This window comes from Drosophila bipectinata, chromosome XL, assembly GCF_030179905.1.
Source record: "Drosophila bipectinata strain 14024-0381.07 chromosome XL, DbipHiC1v2, whole genome shotgun sequence".
NCBI classification, from domain to species: domain Eukaryota; kingdom Metazoa; phylum Arthropoda; class Insecta; order Diptera; family Drosophilidae; genus Drosophila; species Drosophila bipectinata.
The window spans coordinates 2,906,830-2,926,771 of record NC_091734.1 but is presented as its reverse complement, the minus strand read 5'-3'; the positions used below and the strand labels follow the sequence as shown (position 1 = coordinate 2,926,771).

Sequence of the window (19,942 nt, the reverse complement as noted above, 5' to 3'; positions counted from 1 at the left end):
TGTCAAATGCAAGCTAAGAGACTGCAAAATGCCGCCCCCTTTGTTAGGATCATTAATAATACTTTTTAGTTTGCATGCGTGTGTGTTTTGGTTGGGTTTCCTAACAAATTGCCAGGCTCAAGGCATAACAAAATTCCAATTAATCAACCAGACAAAAATCTCCAGAACTCGGAACTCGGAGGTATGGGTTCAAGTCCCATGGTCCAAAAAATAAACCACTCTATATGGTTTCATGGCCTGACTAATCAATGATTGAGAGACCATTCACCATTTAGTCATCGATAAATGGATGGAAACTTTGCTTCGATTATCCGTAAAGGGAAAGCAAAAAAAAAATCCTGACCCGGATGGAGAAAATGGCTAGAAAAAAAAAATGAAATGAGGAAATATATATGTATATAAATACGTATAAAAGACGACCCAAGAAATTAAATTATTTGTTAGCCAAGGCAAACGAGCCAGGAACAACGGAGTTGCCGGAAAAGGAGTCCAGAAAGGACCTCAAGTCCGTGTGGGGAGATCTACAAAAAAAAAACAAGGCTGACAACAAGGCCACATACACACTGGCAGGAAAATACTAGGAATACTTTAGTTATTCATATTTCTCTTTAATAATTATTTCAAAAATTATAATATTTGTTATTTCTTTTAGAAATTCTCTACTTTTCTTTTCTTAATTTTATTTTCATTTATTTTCATAGATTTTTTTTTTTTAGTGCATTTTTGTGATGGCTTCGTACGTCTGGCTGGGCAACAAGTGAAAATCCATTTGTTAGAGGAAATCGTGCAAAAAGCTTAAATACGAAGCTTAAACATAAGTAGCAACGAATGCCACACACACAACCACACACCTATACATCCTACACCCACACATATGCACACTTTCTACAATATATACATAAATATATACAAATATATATGAGTTTATATATGAGTATGCATATGTGGGGCAGGTCTTAGGCAGGCCAAAAACTAAATGAAGCTGCTGCCATTTCACCTTCTTTGGTCAAATTATCTAACTTTTCAATCGGATTCATTAGCTACTTAAATAAAAAGGTTATATTCTTTAAATGTATATGTATTTTATACTGTTTTATAATTTTTAAATTATATTTTTAATTAAAAACTAAGCTAAAAGTTGTACTTACAACAGTTCTTATTTTAAAAGCATCTTAAAGGACTTTCAATAGGCCTAATATTAATACCTGGTATTGGATTTAATTTACTTTTTAATTGAATTTTTTTAATATTTTAGACTAGCTAAACTAGGTTTTAAATTTATTAGTTTAAGTCTTATTAAAAATGAAGTATTTTATAAGAACCGGGTATCATATATCATATTTTAAAGCTATAAGATAAGATAAGAAAAGTAAGGATAAGAGATCAAAGTCTTATAGAGGTATTTGCCAATTATATTAATAAAAAATTATCTATTAAATATTTTTATAATTTTTTTTAAAAAGAGTATAGAAATTTCTTATAAAAATTTATGATATTTTGCTTCCTACTTTTTGAGTTTTCTTTTTTCTTTTCTTTTTTTTCACCCCTCCTTAGCTTTGTATTTCGCCCCATTGATGCTCATGTTGTTTTTGTTGTTGTTGGGACCCCGTCTTAGCTTTTAACGTGTTTTACCGTTCGTTTCTTTTTGCGCATAAAATGAGCAGGTAACAGGCTTGCAAGTGAGTATGTGTGTGTGTGTGAGAGCCTTTTCGCAAAAGTTGTGTGTGTGTGTGGGTGGGTGAGCACGGTTCGACTCCCTTGGGTAAATTTTCGTATTTAAAATATATGACCAAGAAATTTTCAAACATTATTTTTTAATTTTATTTTTTTTTTCTCTTCGTTTTTGTTTTTTAAGCCTCTTCTTACCACCCGCCACCTTGCCACCAAACCACCCTTGAAGCATTTGCAACTTTTTGTTCTCCTCCTTGCCGCAAATCAATTTGCTTGGGCAAGGACTCGCAGGATGTGAAGGAGAGAGCTTAACAAAAATAAAATAAGACGCATAGCGGAGCGGAAAGGATTGTCGAGTGAAGTGGCACGGACTTTGTTAGAAGGGGGTGGTGGCATGTGCGACTGTGGGGGTAACACTTGAATTTATGTTGCATTTGGCTGAAGATGCTTAGCCTGAGTCCTGGAGCTCTGTCCTGTAAATGCATGTGCGGATGGGATTAGCTGTCCCAAATCCTAAAAGTTTACAAAATAAAGACAAAAGCCTTGTCAAGTGGCGGATGAGACACTTCTTTGGTTATTTGATTGGCAGTTTCTCCAAAAAATATTGGGATAGTATTATTTTCTTTCTTAAGATATAACTATCTTATAACTTCCTAAAATAATCACAAAAAGTTCAATACAAGCCGATTGCCATAAACATAAAAACCATAAAAGCATAAAAATAAAGATAAATCAAAATTCGATTTATATTACCAACTGTCTTTAATAGAGGGTTATAAAATTTGTGGAAAGATTGAATTGGATTGGATTCTTTATATAAAGGCCCCCAAATTTTTGGAAGAAGTTTAATAATAAACAGACTTCAAGAGAACATGTTGGATATTTCTAGAGGCCTTATAATTGTCAACCTAATATTTGGACTATGGCCTGGTTGGAGTCAAGGGGTTAGTATATATTTTTAATTAACTAAATAATATTATAAGTCTTTTTCCATATCACAGGCCTATCTTTTGGAGGAGGATTACTATACTGCTGGAGTGGTGGAATTCCAAAAGTCCTCCTTGTCCGAAAACACAGCCGCCTATGTGGAAATAATTAAATCTGAAAGTGCCAGTTCCACTGATATTATAGTATTTCCGGAGAGTACTCTCAACGATGGAAGTTCCACGTCGTTCATCCCAGATCCCAAGGAGCTTGTTAATCCTTGTCTAAGTGATCCGAATGCCACCTTCTACGAAGAGTTCCTGGTGACCATTTCGTGTGCCGCCCGGAATGCCAGCAAGTACGTGGTCATCAATCTCACGGAGAAACAAAAGTGCGAGGATGTCCCGGAGGACACCAGACCCTGCGCCTCGAACGGACTGAATGTCTACAACACCAATGTGGTTTTCGATCGACAGGGCGTGGTGGTGTCACGTTACCGAAAGATTCATCTTTGGATCGAGGAGAAGAACACCACTTTCCAGCCGGAGCTTATCACCTTCGAAACGGATTTCGGGGTCACCTTTGGGCACTTCATATGCTATGACATTCTCTTCTATGACCCGGCCCACCAGCTCATCCGGGAACAAGGCATCAAGGATTTTGTTTACCTATCCATGTGGTTCTCCCAATTGCCGTTCCACACAGGTAACACAAATCATTCATTTGGTGAACTAATTCTCAGGATGTTTTCTTCCTTAGCTGTCCAGATCCAGCAGGGATGGGCTTACACCAACGACGTGAATCTTCTGGCCGCCGGTGCCAGTCTTCCATCAGACGGCAGTACTGGATCGGGTATCTACCATGGAAGGAGTGGCACATTGATCAGTGTGATGAGACAGGACTCCGGCGAGCGGACGCTCTATGTGGCTCAGGTTCCCAAATACTCCAGCAGTAGAAGCATCCACAAGAGGGCAGGAAGAAGTGCACCCAGGCAGGTAGCCACCAGTTCCAGTATAAGCCTGATGAGGGACCAACTGGAGGACTACGAATCGGAAGTGGTTGAGCTTGGAGTAGGGCCTTCTCCTGGTAATCTCAGCAGGACTCTCTGTCAGGGCAGCTTCTGCTGTCACTTTAATATCTCATGGCGATTTCTGGAGGAGACGGAGGAGAATGGCAGCTTCTACAGCTATCGGATAGGTGCCTTTGATGGTTTGCCGAAAAGGGATGTGGCCGAAACTAACTACATAAGGAACTGTGGATTGTTTAGCTGCTCTGGTTCCGGAATAGAGGATTGTGGTCAGTTACTTCCTAGCTCCGGGGAGTTGCAACAATCCCGGATAGCCTTCACCCAGTTGGAGATTGGGGTTACCTTTCCGGAGTCGCGGGAGTTTCTGCTGATTCCCCTGTCGCTTCTGGACAACCTGATGCCCCTGGAACCGAGCCAGTTCGAGTGGTCTCAGGAGAAGGCCTCAGAGGAGAGGTTAGTAATAGGAGTATGAGTAGTATTTCAGGTTCAATATATCCTTTTTTGATCCTTAGCTATCAGCACGAGGTCAGATTCGCCCTAAAGGACTCCCAGGAGGTGAGCAACCTTCTAAGCTTTGCTGTTTATGGAAATTACTACGATAATGAGTGCACTTATGGAGTGGGCAGCGAAGAGGAGCAAGTGTCCTGCGGCTACAAGAGTGGTTCCAGTCGAAAGGAGGTAGTTGGTCTAGGGCTACTGATATCCTTGGTTATCCTGGTAGCTTTAGTAGAGTATTGACAATAAATAATAAAAAATATATATTCTTGGTTTGAAGAATTTTACAATTTTGTCAACAAGTGTTAACCAGATAATCGCTACAGTCGAAAAAAAGATAGCTGTCAATTTTTGTTAACTTTATAAGTTCAGAGATAAGCTTCTATGAAACAATAAACCAGCTTATCGTAAAAATGTCTACAGAAAATAAAAACATAAAAGACAAAGCGATAAAAGTATAAAGAATGTCAATCAGTTGGTTCTCCAAAAAGGGCAAGACATATTGGACACGTTTTGTAATAAAGATATGGAATATATACTTGGAGACAGAATCGGGGGACTGAATTAAAGTTCAGATTAAGAGAAATTAATTGATTTATTTGGAGTACAGAGAACAGCAGAGAAATTCGGACTTGGATAGTCTGGAGCGTGGCGATAAGAGGACCGAACAAAAAATAGTTGGGTCAAAACAACCAGTCCAATGTACAAGATTTCGGCCAATTCACAAATCATGCTCACGGTCCGCTAACATGACTCCCAGAATAACCCAACCAGAATAGCTCACAAAGAATTAAGTGATTCAGTTAGTGATGTTTTTCAAGCCTTTAAATATTAATTATTTAATTAAATATTAATTAAACTTAAACTAATTTATTTTTAGACTTTTTTTGGAGTCTACAGCATCATTGAAGTACACCTAGTACAAACTTTAAGAAACCTCCAAGTCTTTCAAAGTCCTAGTCCTTCGGGGCGACCACTTTTAAAATTATTAAAAATAATTAAACTTAATTTAACCTTTAATTTTAGCCTTTTTTTTTTGAGTCTGAAGCATCACTAAAGTGAACCAAATCCAGACAAAAATTTGCGAGCGACTTGTTTTGCTTCTGGTGATAAGATTAACCGGTTCCAGGCTAAAGAAACTCATATCATGGGGTTTCTATAAAAGCAGCAAGCCTCCAGAGACTGGACTAAGTCATTTGCCATCAGCAGACTTGCTTGGTTAGTGGACACGGTCTGGAAATGGCGATATATACTTCTTGGTGGCTTCTCATATTATTTTGCCTGTTGCCGGACATGAGTCAGCAGGTGGGTGGGGGAATGTGGGCTTTCCACTACTTATAGATTGTCCCAACCACGATCGTGATAATTCGAGTTAATCGGCAATTAGTAATTGATTAGTCTGATAAGCTTTGTCCACGTTCCTCGGTCTGTTTTTAGGCGGCTCTGGCCGAGGCTGACTACTATACGGCCGGCGTGGTGGAATTTCGCCAATCGATCAGTCTGTCCCCCACCTCGGAGAACGCCGCCGCCTATGCGGAGATCATTAATTCGGAGAATGCCAGTGCCACCGACATCATTGTCTTCCCGGAGAGCACTCTCAACAGCGGGAGTACAGCCACATTCGTGCCGCATCCCGACGAGCAGGTTAATCCCTGTCTAAGTGATCCTAATGCCACTTACTATGAGGAGTTCTTTGTCACCATTTCGTGTGCCGCCCGTAATGCCAGCAAGTACGTGGTCATCAACCTCACGGAGAAGCAAAAGTGCGAGGATGTTCCAGAGGACACCAGACCCTGTGCCTCCAACGGACTGAATGTTTACAACACCAATGCGGTGTTCGATCGCGAGGGCGTGGTGGTGTCACGTTACCGAAAGGTCCACCTGTACGGTGAGCCCAAGAACAGCACTTACCTGCCGGAGCTGATCACCTTTGAGACGGACTTTGGGGTAACGTTCGGTCACTTCATCTGCTTCGACATCCTATTCTACACGCCGGCACACCAACTGGCCAACGAGCAGGGTATCACGGACTTCGTCTTTCCAGCCATGTGGTTCTCCCAGCTGCCTTTCCTGACGGGTGAGTTCCACAGCCGATAAGTCGGACAAGGGCTAGGGTTGGGGGAGTTCATTGACACACGTTCGACGCGCTTATCAGGGCGGGTGATTGCAAATTAGATGTCTCGCAAGCTCTCCAGATGAAGTGCCTCGAGGGCCCTTAGGGATTTATAATCTTTTGGGATTATTATTAAATACTTAATTATAACGAACCGTCATTTCAGCCGTCCAGATCCAGCAGGGCTGGGCTTACAGCAACAATGTCAACCTTCTGGCCGCAGGAGCTAGTCGTCCTTCCATCGGAAACAGCGGCTCTGGTATCTACCATGGGCGCAATGGCACTCTTACCAGCGTGATGAGACAGGACTCCGGCGAGCGGACCATTTATGTGGCCCAGGTACCTAAGTTCACGAAGAGCAGGTCCCTCCAGAAGCGAATGAAGAGGGATCTTGGGGGCAGTACATCCCGGCAGGTGGCCGAAAGCTCCAGCTACTTCATGAAGCGTGACTATCTGGAGAACTACGAGACGGAGGTGGTGGAGCTTGGCAGCGGGGAGACTGGCAATCTCAGCAGGACTCTCTGCCAGGGCAGCTTCTGTTGTGACTTTAACATATCATGGCGTTTCCTGGAAGGAACTGGAGATAGCTCCAGCTACTACAGCTACCGACTGGGCACTTACGATGGCTGGCGAAACGAGCAGCGGGTGGATGCCAATTACATCCGGAATTGTGGACTGTTCACCTGCACTGGTCCTACAATAGACGATTGTGGTCAGCTGCTGCCCATCTCCGGGGAGCTGCAAGAGCCACAGGTGACCTTCACCCGCCTGGAGATCGGGACGACCTACCCAGAATCACGGGAGTTTCTGCTGATTCCTCAATCGCTCCAGGACAACCTGATGCCCCTGGAACCGAGCCAGTTCGAGTGGTCTCAGGAGAAGGCTTCAGAAGAGAGGTTAGTAATAAGATTAAGAGTAGTATTTCAGGTTTTTTATATCCTTTTTTTGATCCTTAGCTACCAGTACGAGGTCAGATTTGCCCTGAAGGACTCCCAGGAGGTGAGCAACCTCCTCACCTTTGCTGTTTATGGAAATTATTACGACAATGAGTGCACTTTTGGAGTAGGCAGCGAAGAGCAGCAAGTAACCTGCGGCTACAAGAGTGGTTCCAGTCGTAGGGAGGTCCTTGGGAGTGGGCTTTTCGTTGTCTTGGCTATCCTGGCACTGACCTGGTCAAGGAACTGAGGTTCTTCAACTATATTTCTGATAATTCTGGTCTTAATAATACTATTCAGATCGTATGTCTCTAACCTTAATGTCTACTATATATTATTTTTTTTTGTAAATATATTACTTAATTAAGATTAAAGCCTAAAAGTGTGCCTACTTCGGGGAACCTGATTAAAAATTAAGGTAAAAAAATTCCACAAGCAAATCCCAATGCGGCGAGACACTGATTACCGATCAGCCGATTAGATAGAGAAATCTGTTTGTTTTGGAAATGTATTTGAGATTATTTTAAAGTCCAGAGAGAACCCACTCCCCACAGAGACCCAACCGGTTCCAATCAGTCTGTTTCCAATCGTCATCGAGTGAACAACGCCATGGCTTTCGGCTTTTTGTGGCTCCTCCCCGTTGTGGCCCTCTCGTCTCTGGTTGCCGGTTTGGATTTCTACACCGCCGGCGTTGTGGAGTTCCGACCCTCCATTGTGGGCGGCAGCTCGGAGCAACTGCTGGCCGAGAATCTGGAGGGCTACCTGCAGCTCATAGCCGCCGGCAATGGCACCACTGACATTCTCGTCTTTCCGGAGGCCACTCTCAACACTGTCCTCCAGCTGACGGCAGTGCCGGCCTCCACGGACCAGAGTTTGTGCGACGAGTCCTCCCAGGACGACCCAGAGATAGCTCCGTTCCTGCGACGACTGGCCTGTGCTGCTCAAGAATTCCACACCTACCTGGTGGTCAATGTAAAGGAGAAGGCTCCGGACGAAGGTAGCGCCTCCGGATATGCCGTCTACAATACGAACGTTGTCTTCGACCGGAACGGTGCTGTGGTCTCGCGTTATCGCAAGTGGAACCTCTACCTGGAGTCCCAAACCAGTCGCACTGAGAGTCCGGAGCTGGCCACTTTCCATACGGATTTCAACGTAACCTTTGGCCATTTCGTGTGCTTTGACATGCTCTTCTATTCTCCGGCCCAGGAGCTGGTGGAAGGGTTGGGTGTCCGGCATGTGATTGTCACCAAAATGTTCAACTCGGAGCTGCCTTTTCTGACGGGTGAGGTCTGCAGGTCTTCTCTTAGAATCCATCCTTAACTTTTATTATTTTCTCCCCAAAAGCCGTACAATTTCAACAGGGCTGGGCCTGGGCCAACAAGGTGAATCTCCTGGCAGCCGGTGGCAGTCTTCCCCAGGCCGGAATCAGTGGCAGTGGCATCTATGCCGGAGTCCAAGGTGCCGTGGCCCAACTCCTAATCACGGATAGCGATGAGGGTCAGAGGAAATTGCTACTGGCACGGCTACCCATCAACCCGGATGATCTCCTGCCCCAAGAGGAGGAGCCTTTGCAGCCGGAAGCCATAACATCCGTTCGCCTAAAGCTTCTACAGCAACCGGATGTGAAAATGTTCAGCACCTGGGAGTTGCCGATGATTGAAGGAAGTTCTGTTAAGAAAAGGATTTGTCAGGATGATCTCTGTTGTCGATTCGAGATCGATTGGACTACGAATGGATCGATTCCGGGCTACAGTTACCGAATGGGCGTCTGGGTGGGTAGGAGGAGGTACGAGGAGGAGCAGTACAGCTCGATCCGACTTTGTGGACTCTTCGCCTGCCGGAATGGCGATGTCGGGAGTTGTGGCCTTTTGGATTCCGGGGATAATATAGTCCAGATGACACAAGGCTTGCAGTTCACGAAACTCCTCATCGAGGGCGAGTTCGTTCGTCGTCCCAGGCGCCTGATCTCGCCCAGCACTCTGAGCTCCTCCACTTTCTATCCCCTGCAGCCGAGTCAGTTGTCCTGGGTTCTGTCCGAGGAGCAGCATAATGTGACGCTGGTGAGGATGGAACTGAAAGAGCCTCGAGGAGAGCTAATGACGTTTGCCATTTATGGGAATTATTTTGATGAAAATGCAGGAGGTGGCGGAAATGCCCTTGGAAATGGATCGGGAGTCCTTTTGTCTGTTTTACTGGTCCTTTTACTGACTATTAGGGTGTATCTTAACTGATTCGATACTTGATTTTAAATTATTTTAAAATTTTAACAGCAACTTGAGGTATTAATTTAAAAAAAAGTTTTAAAAAACAATTAAATAAATAAATACTCTTATTAATAAATAATTAATAAAATCTAAAACATATTTCGTCTCAGGATTTTGATGCAGAAAGATAGAAAATCGATCCAGAAACCTTTTAAGGTACTCCGCTTTAGAATCGGATGAGAATTGGCCAAAATATAGCCACCCCCGTGGCCCCTATACGGCAAAACCCCATTTTCAGGGGTCACATCAGGAAAAATGGACAAAAAATCTAAAAAATATTTTGTCTCAGGATTTTGATGCAGAATGGTGGCAAATCGATATAGAAATCGATTAAGGTACTCCGCTTGAGAATCGGATTAGAATTGGGGAAGATATAGCTATCGCCGTGGACCCTATAGGGGAAAACCCCATTTCCTAGGGGTCCCATCACGAAAAATGGACAAAAAATCTAAAAAATATTTTGTCTCAGGATTTTGATGCAGAATGGTGGCAAATCGATATAGAAATCGTTTAAGGTACTCCGCTTGAGAATCGGATGAGAATTGGGGAAGATATAGCCATCCCCGTGGACCCTATAGGGGAAAACCCCATTTCCTAGGGGTCCCATCAGGAAAAATGGACAAAAAATCTAAAAAATATTTTGTCTCAGGATTTTGATGCAGAATGGTGGCAAATCGATATAGAAATCGATTAAGGTACTCCGCTTGAGAATCGGATTAGAATTGGGGAAGATATAGCTATCGCCGTGGACCCTATAGGGGAAAACCCCATTTCCTAGGGGTCCCATCAGGAAAAATGGACAAAAAATCTAAAAAATATTTTGTCTCAGGATTTTGATGCAGAATGGTGGCAAATCGATATAGAAATCGTTTAAGGTATTCCGCTTGAGAATCGGATGAGAATTGGGGAAGATATAGCCATCACCGTGGACCCTACAGGGAAAACCCCCATTTCCTAGGGGTGCCATCAGGAAAAATGGACAAAAAATCTAAAAAATATTTTGTCTCAGGAATTTGATGCAGAATGGTGGCAAATCGATATAGAAATCGTTTAAGGTACTCCGCTTGAGAATCGGATGAGAATTGGGGAAGATATAGCTATCGCCGTGGACCCTATAGGGGAAAACCCCATTTCCTAGGGGTCCCATCAGGAAAAATGGACAAAAAATCTAAAAAATATTTTGTCTCAGGATTTTGATGCAGAATGGTGGAGAATCGACTCAGAAATCGTTTAAGGTACTCCGCTTGAGAATCGGATGAGAATTGGGGAAGATATAGCCATCACTGTGGACCCTATAGGGGAACACCCCATTTCCTAGGGGTCCCATCAGGAAAAATGGACAAAAAATCTAAAAAATATTTTGTCTCAGGATTTTGATGCAGAATGGTGGCAAATCGATATAGAAATCGAGTAAGGTACTCCGCTTGAGAATCGGATGAGAATTGGGGAAGATATAGCCATCGCCGTGGACCCTATAGGGGAAAACCCCATTTCCTAGGGGTCCCATCAGGAAAAATGGACAAAAAATCTAAAAAATATTTTGTCTCAGGATTTTGATGCAGAATGGTGGCAAATCGATATAGAAATCGATTAAGGTACTCCGCTTGAGAATCGGATTAGAATTGGGGAAGATATAGCCATCACCGTGGACCCTATAGGGGAAAACCCCATTTCCTAGGGGTCCCATCAGGAAAAATGGACAAAAAATCTAAAAAATATTTTGTCTCAGGATTTTGATGCAGAATGGTGGCAAATCGATATAGAAATCGTTTAAGGTATTCCGCTTGAGAATCGGATGAGAATTGGGGAAGATATAGCCATCACCGTGGACCCTACAGGGAAAACCCCCATTTCCTAGGGGTCCCATCAGGAAAAATGGACAAAAAATCTAAAAAATATTTTGTCTCAGGATTTTGATGCAGAATGGTGGAGAATCGACTCAGAAATCGAGTAAGGTACTCCGCTTGAGAATCGGATGAGAATTGGGGAAGATATAGCCATCGCCGTGGACCCTATAGGGGAAAACCCCATTTCCTAGGGGTCCCATCAGGAAAAATGGACAAAAAATCTAAAAAATATTTTGTCTCAGGATTTTGATGCAGAATGGTGGCAAATCGATATAGAAATCGAGTAAGGTACTCCGCTTAAGAATCGGATTAGAATTGGGGAAGATATAGCCATCACCGTGGACCCTATAGGGGAAAACCCCATTTCCTAGGGGTCCCATCAGGAAAAATGGACAAAAAATCTAAAAAATATTTTGTCTCAGGATTTTGATGCAGAATGGTGGCAAATCGATATAGAAATCGAGTAAGGTACTCCGCTTGAGAATCGGATGAGAATTGGGGAAGATATAGCCATCACTGTGGACCCTATAGGGGAACACCCCATTTCCTAGGGGTCCCATCAGGAAAAATGGACAAAAAATCTAAAAAATATTTTGTCTCAGGATTTTGATGCAGAATGGTGGCAAATCGATATAGAAATCGAGTAAGGTACTCCGCTTGAGAATCGGATGAGAATTGGGGAAGATATAGCCATCGCCGTGGACCCTATAGGGGAAAACCCCATTTCCTAGGGGTCCCATCAGGAAAAATGGACAAAAAATCTAAAAAATATTTTGTCTCAGGATTTTGATGCAGAATGGTGGAGAATCGACTCAGAAATCGTTTAAGGTACTCCGCTTGAGAATCGGATGAGAATTGGGGAAGATATAGCCATCACTGTGGACCCTATAGGGGAACACCCCATTTCCTAGGGGTCCCATCAGGAAAAATGGACAAAAAATCTAAAAAATATTTTGTCTCAGGATTTTGATGCAGAATGGTGGCAAATCGATATAGAAATCGAGTAAGGTACTCCGCTTGAGAATCGGATGAGAATTGGGGAAGATATAGCCATCGCCGTGGACCCTATAGGAGAAAACCCCATTTCCTAGGGGTCCCATCAGGAAAAATGGACAAAAAATCTAAAAAATATTTTGTCTCAGGATTTTGATGCAGAATGGTGGCAAATCGATATAGAAATCGATTAAGGTACTCCGCTTGAGAATCGGATTAGAATTGGGGAAGATATAGCCATCACCGTGGACCCTATAGGGGAAAACCCCATTTCCTAGGGGTCCCATCAGGAAAAATGGACAAAAAATCTAAAAAATATTTTGTCTCAGGATTTTGATGCAGAATGGTGGCAAATCGATATAGAAATCGTTTAAGGTATTCCGCTTGAGAATCGGATGAGAATTGGGGAAGATATAGCCATCACCGTGGACCCTACAGGGAAAACCCCCATTTCCTAGGGGTCCCATCAGGAAAAATGGACAAAAAATCTAAAAAATATTTTGTCTCAGGATTTTGATGCAGAATGGTGGAGAATCGACTCAGAAATCGAGTAAGGTACTCCGCTTGAGAATCGGATGAGAATTGGGGAAGATATAGCCATCGCCGTGGACCCTATAGGGGAAAACCCCATTTCCTAGGGGTCCCATCAGGAAAAATGGACAAAAAATCTAAAAAATATTTTGTCTCAGGATTTTGATGCAGAATGGTGGCAAATCGATATAGAAATCGAGTAAGGTACTCCGCTTAAGAATCGGATTAGAATTGGGGAAGATATAGCCATCACCGTGGACCCTATAGGGGAAAACCCCATTTCCTAGGGGTCCCATCAGGAAAAATGGACAAAAAATCTAAAAAATATTTTGTCTCAGGATTTTGATGCAGAATGGTGGCAAATCGATATAGAAATCGAGTAAGGTACTCCGCTTGAGAATCGGATGAGAATTGGGGAAGATATAGCCATCACTGTGGACCCTATAGGGGAACACCCCATTTCCTAGGGGTCCCATCAGGAAAAATGGACAAAAAATCTAAAAAATATTTTGTCTCAGGATTTTGATGCAGAATGGTGGCAAATCGATATAGAAATCGAGTAAGGTACTCCGCTTGAGAATCGGATGAGAATTGGGGAAGATATAGCCATCGCCGTGGACCCTATAGGGGAAAACCCCATTTCCTAGGGGTCCCATCAGGAAAAATGGACAAAAAATCTAAAAAATATTTTGTCTCAGGATTTTGATGCAGAATGGTGGAGAATCGACTCAGAAATCGTTTAAGGTACTCCGCTTGAGAATCGGATGAGAATTGGGGAAGATATAGCCATCACTGTGGACCCTATAGGGGAACACCCCATTTCCTAGGGGTCCCATCAGGAAAAATGGACAAAAAATCTAAAAAATATTTTGTCTCAGGATTTTGATGCAGAATGGTGGCAAATCGATATAGAAATCGAGTAAGGTACTCCGCTTGAGAATCGGATGAGAATTGGGGAAGATATAGCCATCGCCGTGGACCCTATAGGAGAAAACCCCATTTCCTAGGGGTCCCATCAGGAAAAATGGACAAAAAATCTAAAAAATATTTTGTCTCAGGATTTTGATGCAGAATGGTGGCAAATCGATATAGAAATCGATTAAGGTACTCCGCTTGAGAATCGGATTAGAATTGGGGAAGATATAGCTATCGCCGTGGACCCTATAGGGGAAAACCCCATTTCCTAGGGGTCCCATCAGGAAAAATGGACAAAAAATCGAAAAAATATTTTGTCTCAGGATTTTGATGCAGAATGATGGAGAATCGATCTAGAAATCGTTTAAGGTACTCCGCTTGAGAATCGGATGAGAATTGGGGAAGATATAGCCATTGCCGACCCTATAGGGAAAATCTCCATTTCCTAGGGGTCCCATCAGGAAAAATGGACAAAATATCTAAAAAATATTTTGTCTCAGGATTTTGATGCAGAATGATGGAGATTCGATCCAGAAATCGTTTAAGGTACTCCGCTTGAGAATCGGATGAGAATTGGGGAAGATATAGCCATCACCGTGGACCCTATAGGGGAAAACTTCATTTTCAAGGGATCCCTATAGGGGAAAACCCCATGGAAACTCCGCTGGAGAATCGTATCAGGCCCAGTTGGGTCAGTCCCAATTAAGGCCCTAATTTAATCGTTATTAGTTTTAAATGCCAATTATTATTTATTACTGCATTAGCAAATAAAATGTTGGGTTAGGTTTCATTTATTTTCTGTGGCTGGCAGAATGATTTTGTTTTTCTTTGTCGCCTGGCCACACTCATTAAAACCATGTGCGAACGCGTCTGTGTGTGTGTGTTGAAGTGGGAGTGGTTGGGAGATGCACTTTGTACACATAACATGCCCATTTGTTTGCTTTTGCAGTTTTACCCTCAAGCTGACATATTGTAATTAATTGGTTCACCCTAAGATGCATACCCACCCCCCGCCCGTGGCAAACCACATCACGTTGTCTATTTGGTTGCCTAATTTATGGAAAACGAGGAATCGGCAAATGGAATGGTGTCAAGTTCATGTCATTAAGGTGTGATTAACAAAAATTAGTTGCTGCTTAACGGTACCCAGCACTCACACACACACACACATACACGCACGTAGAAGCATAAGCAACAGTGTGTTCTGACTGGAAAAGCAACAGCCTAACCCCCTACTCTCACTCACTCTCTCTCTCTCTCTCTGCCTATCTGTCTCCCCCCGCCGCCTAACACACAAACAACAACAACGAAAACAGAAGAAAAACAGGCATGAAAAAAAAAACTCCATTTCACCACCCACTAGGTGGCGGTAGAAGCAACACATGAAGTCGACTGCGCTGCCAACGTCAAAGCCGAAGAAGAGCAGCGAAAAGTTTTCATTCACATTCAACTGTTGCTCCCCACTTGTTAGCACACGATTGGCATTGGGAAAGCTCGGATAACGGTTCGGTGTTAACCGACTGGAAGGTCGCTTCGGTAGCGTGGAGAGAGTACGAATACGAACGAAACACATGCGAAACACCTGTGCGTGAGAGAGTGCGTGCATGCTGGAGAGATGCCAAGATGTGGGAGATGAAAGATGCAAGATTGTTGATTGTTGATGGGGAGAATGCCGATTGGAGATTGGAGAATGGAGAGTGGAGAGTTGGGAAGGGAACAACGTGAAAGAACGTAGGCGGGAACACATCTACATATGTGTGTGTGTGTGTGTGTAGACTGCGTTTATATTTGCCTTGAATTATTTACGCAGATATGTTTTATGGATCAAGCAAAGGCGCTGCGCTTTTGCCTGTCCCAGTCCGTGTCCGTGTCCTGGTCCATATCCCTGTCCCTTTCCATGTCCTCGCTTGCTTCTTTCAAAATGCAATTAACGGTAACATGGATAGTCTGGCTACTCTGTCCAGTGGAATATGTTGTACTTCCTTAAGCCACTTGGTCAACATTGCGTATGCGTGATAAGCTTATTAGGAAAATTTCTTAATGTTTTAAAAGATTTTAAGTTTTTTGATAAAATATTAAAAGTTTATAGTTATAAGAGTAGTTAAAAAAATAAAATAATAAAATTGTACAATATTCTTCAACAAAATAAGAAAAACAATATGAAATTACAATATTTTTAGGTATAAACTATAAGGTAAGTTAGGAAAAAATAAATGAATAAATTATTATTAATTAAAGAAAGCAATTAATCTAATCAACTAGTCGTATGGGTAATATTATTTGGGCACTCTAGGCGTATACGTGATTTTTTCTTTCTATTAAATATTACAGTTACTTCATTTAGTAAAAAATAATAATATTTCAAGCACTTGTTATATTCTAAATATTAAAATCAACTTTTAAAAAAGAAGTTAAAAATATAATTTAATTATAAAAATTGTTAAATCAATTAAGTATCTTAATATTTTCATTAAAAACAAATAATTCCGAATTAAAAAACACCTTTGAATGGAAAGAGGAAGCAAAAAACGCAATGGTTCCCCCCCTTTGATACGCTCTCTCTCCCTACATCGCTTCCTTCGGCAACCGAAGTGCCCGAATCCAGTCGGACGGCGATGGTCGGGTATTCTGCCTGCGTCGCCGCCGCCATGGCTGCTACTGCGCTGCCGACGCGTGGCGACGCTGCGTGCGACGTCGGCGGTGCTTTGGCATTCTGCGGAAGCTTTCGGCGCGTGCAACATCCAGTAGGCGTTCAGCCTCCGAGCGGATAACATTGCGTTGTTGTAGTTCTTGGAGTCCAGCAATAGACCCAACACACACACAGTGACAGTCACAGTTTCCCACACTCATACACACGCACACGGACACCAACACACACCGACACGCACACTAACGCATCCGTACGCACCCACACAGAGAAGGAAAAATACCAGCGAATACCAAATCGTCCAAAAATACCGTTCGTAATCGAATTTAAAAATTTCAAAAAAATTAAAAATATTTCGCGCGTGTTAATAAATAAAACTTGAGATTTTTGTGTTAAATATTAGTTTATTTTTAAGGAAGATTTTAATTTTGAAAATATTTTCAAGTCGCGTTTTTTTTTGCGTTGAAATTTTTCGAGAAACACGATTTTCTTGTGTTTGTGTTTGGATTTGTTTCATTTTTTTTTATAGTGGCCGACGGCAAAGATTTACAGTTTTGCGTACAACAACAACAACAACAATAGAAAATAAAAACAACAACAACAATAATCAACAATCAACTATTGTGGATTTCCTGGCCGCGAAACTTTTGTTTTGAAATTCTATATAGTAGTTCTATATATATACATCGATCTCATACACATGCACACAGAAATACCAATACACCTAGACACATATACATATATGTAAATACATATATATATCAAGATATATATATGTTTGAATCCTAATGTTTGTTGATTTTTTTTTCGGTTATTGTTGTGACTTGGCAGAGACAACAAAAAAAAAAGACAAATTCGAAAAATCGAAAATTTAAAATTAAACAAAATAAAGAAAAGGAGAATATTGAAGAAAAAAGAAAGGATAAAAGATATAGAAAGCAATTTAACAATAATTGGTAAGTAAGATTTAAAAATATGTAGTGTTCTCAAGTGCTGACATATCAGTGTCCTTTAAAAATCACATTCCTTATTTTCCTGCCCTTCCTTGAGGTTTGATTTTCCTCCTTTTGTTTGCTTCGTGCTTTCTTAATGGATTTTCTTTGGCTTTGTGTTTCGAATAGAACAAACTGTTTACAATTCGATTTTGCATTCTTTTGCCATTCTTGCCATTCATTCTTTTCTTGTTGCCTTTCTCTTCTGCCTCTCTCTTCTATCGCGGTTTCCTTTTCGTCATTAATTGTTCGTTCTGCAGGAAAGGGAGTCTTAAGTAAACCGATTCTTTTAATTAAAAAATAATATCATTTTTTTTTATTATAAATTTTCAATAAATATTTGAAAACAGAAGAAAACGATTTCAGAGTAGCCAACAGTGCGTATGATTAATATACTAAAATTTAGAGATGATTTTTGAGATAAATTTGGAAAATTGAGAATATGAGAGATTTGGGAGATTATTGAAAAGGATGAAAAGCAACGATAACATTTCAAAATGTTTTTAAAACAAAAAATTGATAGCCCCCAACAGTGCGTATGATTAATATACTAAATACTATACTCCTGATTGTTTAAAAAACTAATAGAAAGAACGAATAATCCGAGAGTTTAAGGAAGTAGGAGTAAGTCAATTATTTAAAATGTTCAAAAAAAGTAAAAATTAAGCAAATAAAATGAATATTATTATCAAAATCAATGGCACCACCAACAGTGCGTATGATTAATATACTAGAATATTCACATGTAAAATATGTTTTTTGAGGAAATTAACATAAAGGACTATAAATTAGAGTTTTCAAGGATAAACAAGTAAAAGGGATTATTAAAAATGTATTTCTAATAAATTTGTAGCACAAAAATAAATAAAATCATATCTACCAACAGTGCGTATGATTAATATAACAAAATATTTACATAATTACTGACAAAAATGAGGAAAAAGCAGGAAAAATCAGAACATTCAAGGAAGGACAAGTAAAAGGACTTTTAAAAATTTAATTTTGAATGAGTATTAATCAGGAATAATATCTACCAACAGTGCGTATGATTAACATAGCAAAATATTTAAGAAAAGGCAGCAAAAGTATAGGAAAAATCATAGTTTCTAAGCATACCAGTGCCAGTGGCCAGTGAGAGGGAGAGTATTGGAAATGTTTTTTCCTTAATTATTGGCCAAACGGCATTAAATTTTCAAGTATTTACTAAAGCTTAACAAAACACAAACAATGCCATGTTCATGCCATGCCAGCCAGCCAGCAGAAAACCAAAAGAGAAGAGAACATTTTTTTCCCCCAATTTTTCACTAAATAAACGCATTGTTTCATGTATGTACATATATGTATCAGGAGGGGGAGTATATTATACATATATATATATATAGTATCGAGTACTGGAGGCATTTGGCAGCTGTTCGATCTGTATTCGATACGCATACACATTCAGGGGCAATTATATCTTAATTTCATGCTATTGATTATTTTCTGTATTATTTACTAAAAATGAATATAAATCAGGTATTATAAATCGTTGAAAATGTCTTTAAAATATTTTTAATGTACTCTGGACTTTTGCAGTCCAGCTAGGGAGGGTAAATTGAATTAACGGCCAGCATTGCCAGCAAAGTAATTGTAAATGTAAATCCGCCGAGATCTAGAAAACCAAACACACATGAACTTGCAGACCGAACGCACATACATTTAAGTACATGGAAAATTAAACGGACAAGCGGACAGGTGGACGGACACACGGACACATGGACACCCGGAGACGGACGGAGAGAGCGAGGCGTATAGACGGACGGAAATGTAAACAGAGGCAAGCCAAAGGTAACAAATGGCTTTTCAAATAAATTAGCGGGCGGCAATTGTAAACAGAGACAGAGACAGACAGAGAGAGAGAGATAGTGGGAGAAAGAGAGGGCTTTAGTCAGTAAGGAAAGAGATGGCCTGCACTGGACATGGCCAAATAGAAACGGAAAATGTGACCAGCGGGTTGGCCAATTAATTACCAAAATTTCTATTCTAGAAATTGCATTTCAATTAGGATTTTTGACTAAATATTTAAAAAATAAGAGAGTATTTTGAGGGGTTTGTAGGATGGGAAGGATTTTTGTAATAAATTTTAAAGAATTATTACCTAAATAAAGGAAAAGTTATTTAATTAACTCTTAAAAGTATCTAAAATCTAAAGCTAATGAATCTTATCATTAGAATATTACCTTTTCTTTATATATTTTTGTAAAAATTCTTAAACACAATAATAATTAAACTATAATATCTAAATATTAAAAAATTTCAGCTTATAGAACACATCAGTATATCAGTTATGAGATCCCAGAGTTAAAAGCTTAGAGTTTGGAATACTATTACTAACAGTTTTAAACCAATAATGATTAGAGATTATAAGAAATCAAGTATTTTTCAAGAAACTTAAAACTAATTCGAATTAAAAACATAAAATTTCTGATTAAAACCTCCCCTTCAAAAAGGGTGTGCAATTAAAAGAAATGCCAATGTACGGGTTCACGGCAGCTTCAACCGGTTGTAAGCGGTTTCCAAAAATATTGAAACATTTTACGTTTTTGAAT

At 40.7% G+C, this 19,942-nt stretch overlaps 4 protein-coding genes across 4 annotated transcripts in view; all 4 read left to right on the top strand.

The window, feature by feature from the left end:
- The first annotated feature begins 2,543 nt into the window (after positions 1–2,543).
- LOC108120472 (vanin-like protein 1) lies at positions 2,544–4,360 on the top strand. The gene is made up of 4 exons (XM_017234169.2): positions 2,544–2,615; positions 2,673–3,300; positions 3,355–4,075; positions 4,135–4,360. The coding sequence occupies exons 1-4, from the start codon at positions 2,544–2,546 to the stop codon at positions 4,358–4,360; spliced, it is 1,647 nt and encodes a 548-aa protein (XP_017089658.2).
- Positions 4,361–5,255: 895 nt separating this feature from the next.
- On the top strand, positions 5,256–7,561 carry LOC108120479 (vanin-like protein 1). The gene is made up of 4 exons (XM_017234176.3): positions 5,256–5,422; positions 5,555–6,194; positions 6,397–7,126; positions 7,187–7,561. The coding sequence occupies exons 1-4, from the start codon at positions 5,357–5,359 to the stop codon at positions 7,413–7,415; spliced, it is 1,665 nt and encodes a 554-aa protein (XP_017089665.2). The 5' UTR covers positions 5,256–5,356; the 3' UTR covers positions 7,416–7,561.
- A 195-nt stretch (positions 7,562–7,756) lies between these two features.
- LOC108120481 (vanin-like protein 3) lies at positions 7,757–9,500 on the top strand. Its single transcript, XM_017234181.3, has 2 exons — positions 7,757–8,447; positions 8,510–9,500. Exons 1-2 carry the CDS (start codon positions 7,775–7,777, stop codon positions 9,394–9,396), a joined length of 1,560 nt encoding a protein of 519 aa, XP_017089670.2. The 5' UTR covers positions 7,757–7,774; the 3' UTR covers positions 9,397–9,500.
- A 6,947-nt stretch (positions 9,501–16,447) lies between these two features.
- Positions 16,448–19,942, top strand: part of Ca-alpha1T (Ca[2+]-channel protein alpha[[1]] subunit T) — a 92,579-nt gene continuing 89,084 nt past the window's right edge. Inside the window, exons 1-2 of the mRNA XM_070283048.1 lie at positions 16,448–16,674; positions 16,892–17,318. The gene's annotated coding sequence lies outside the window, so the exon portion shown is untranslated. The remainder of the gene's footprint in view (positions 16,675–16,891; positions 17,319–19,942) is intronic.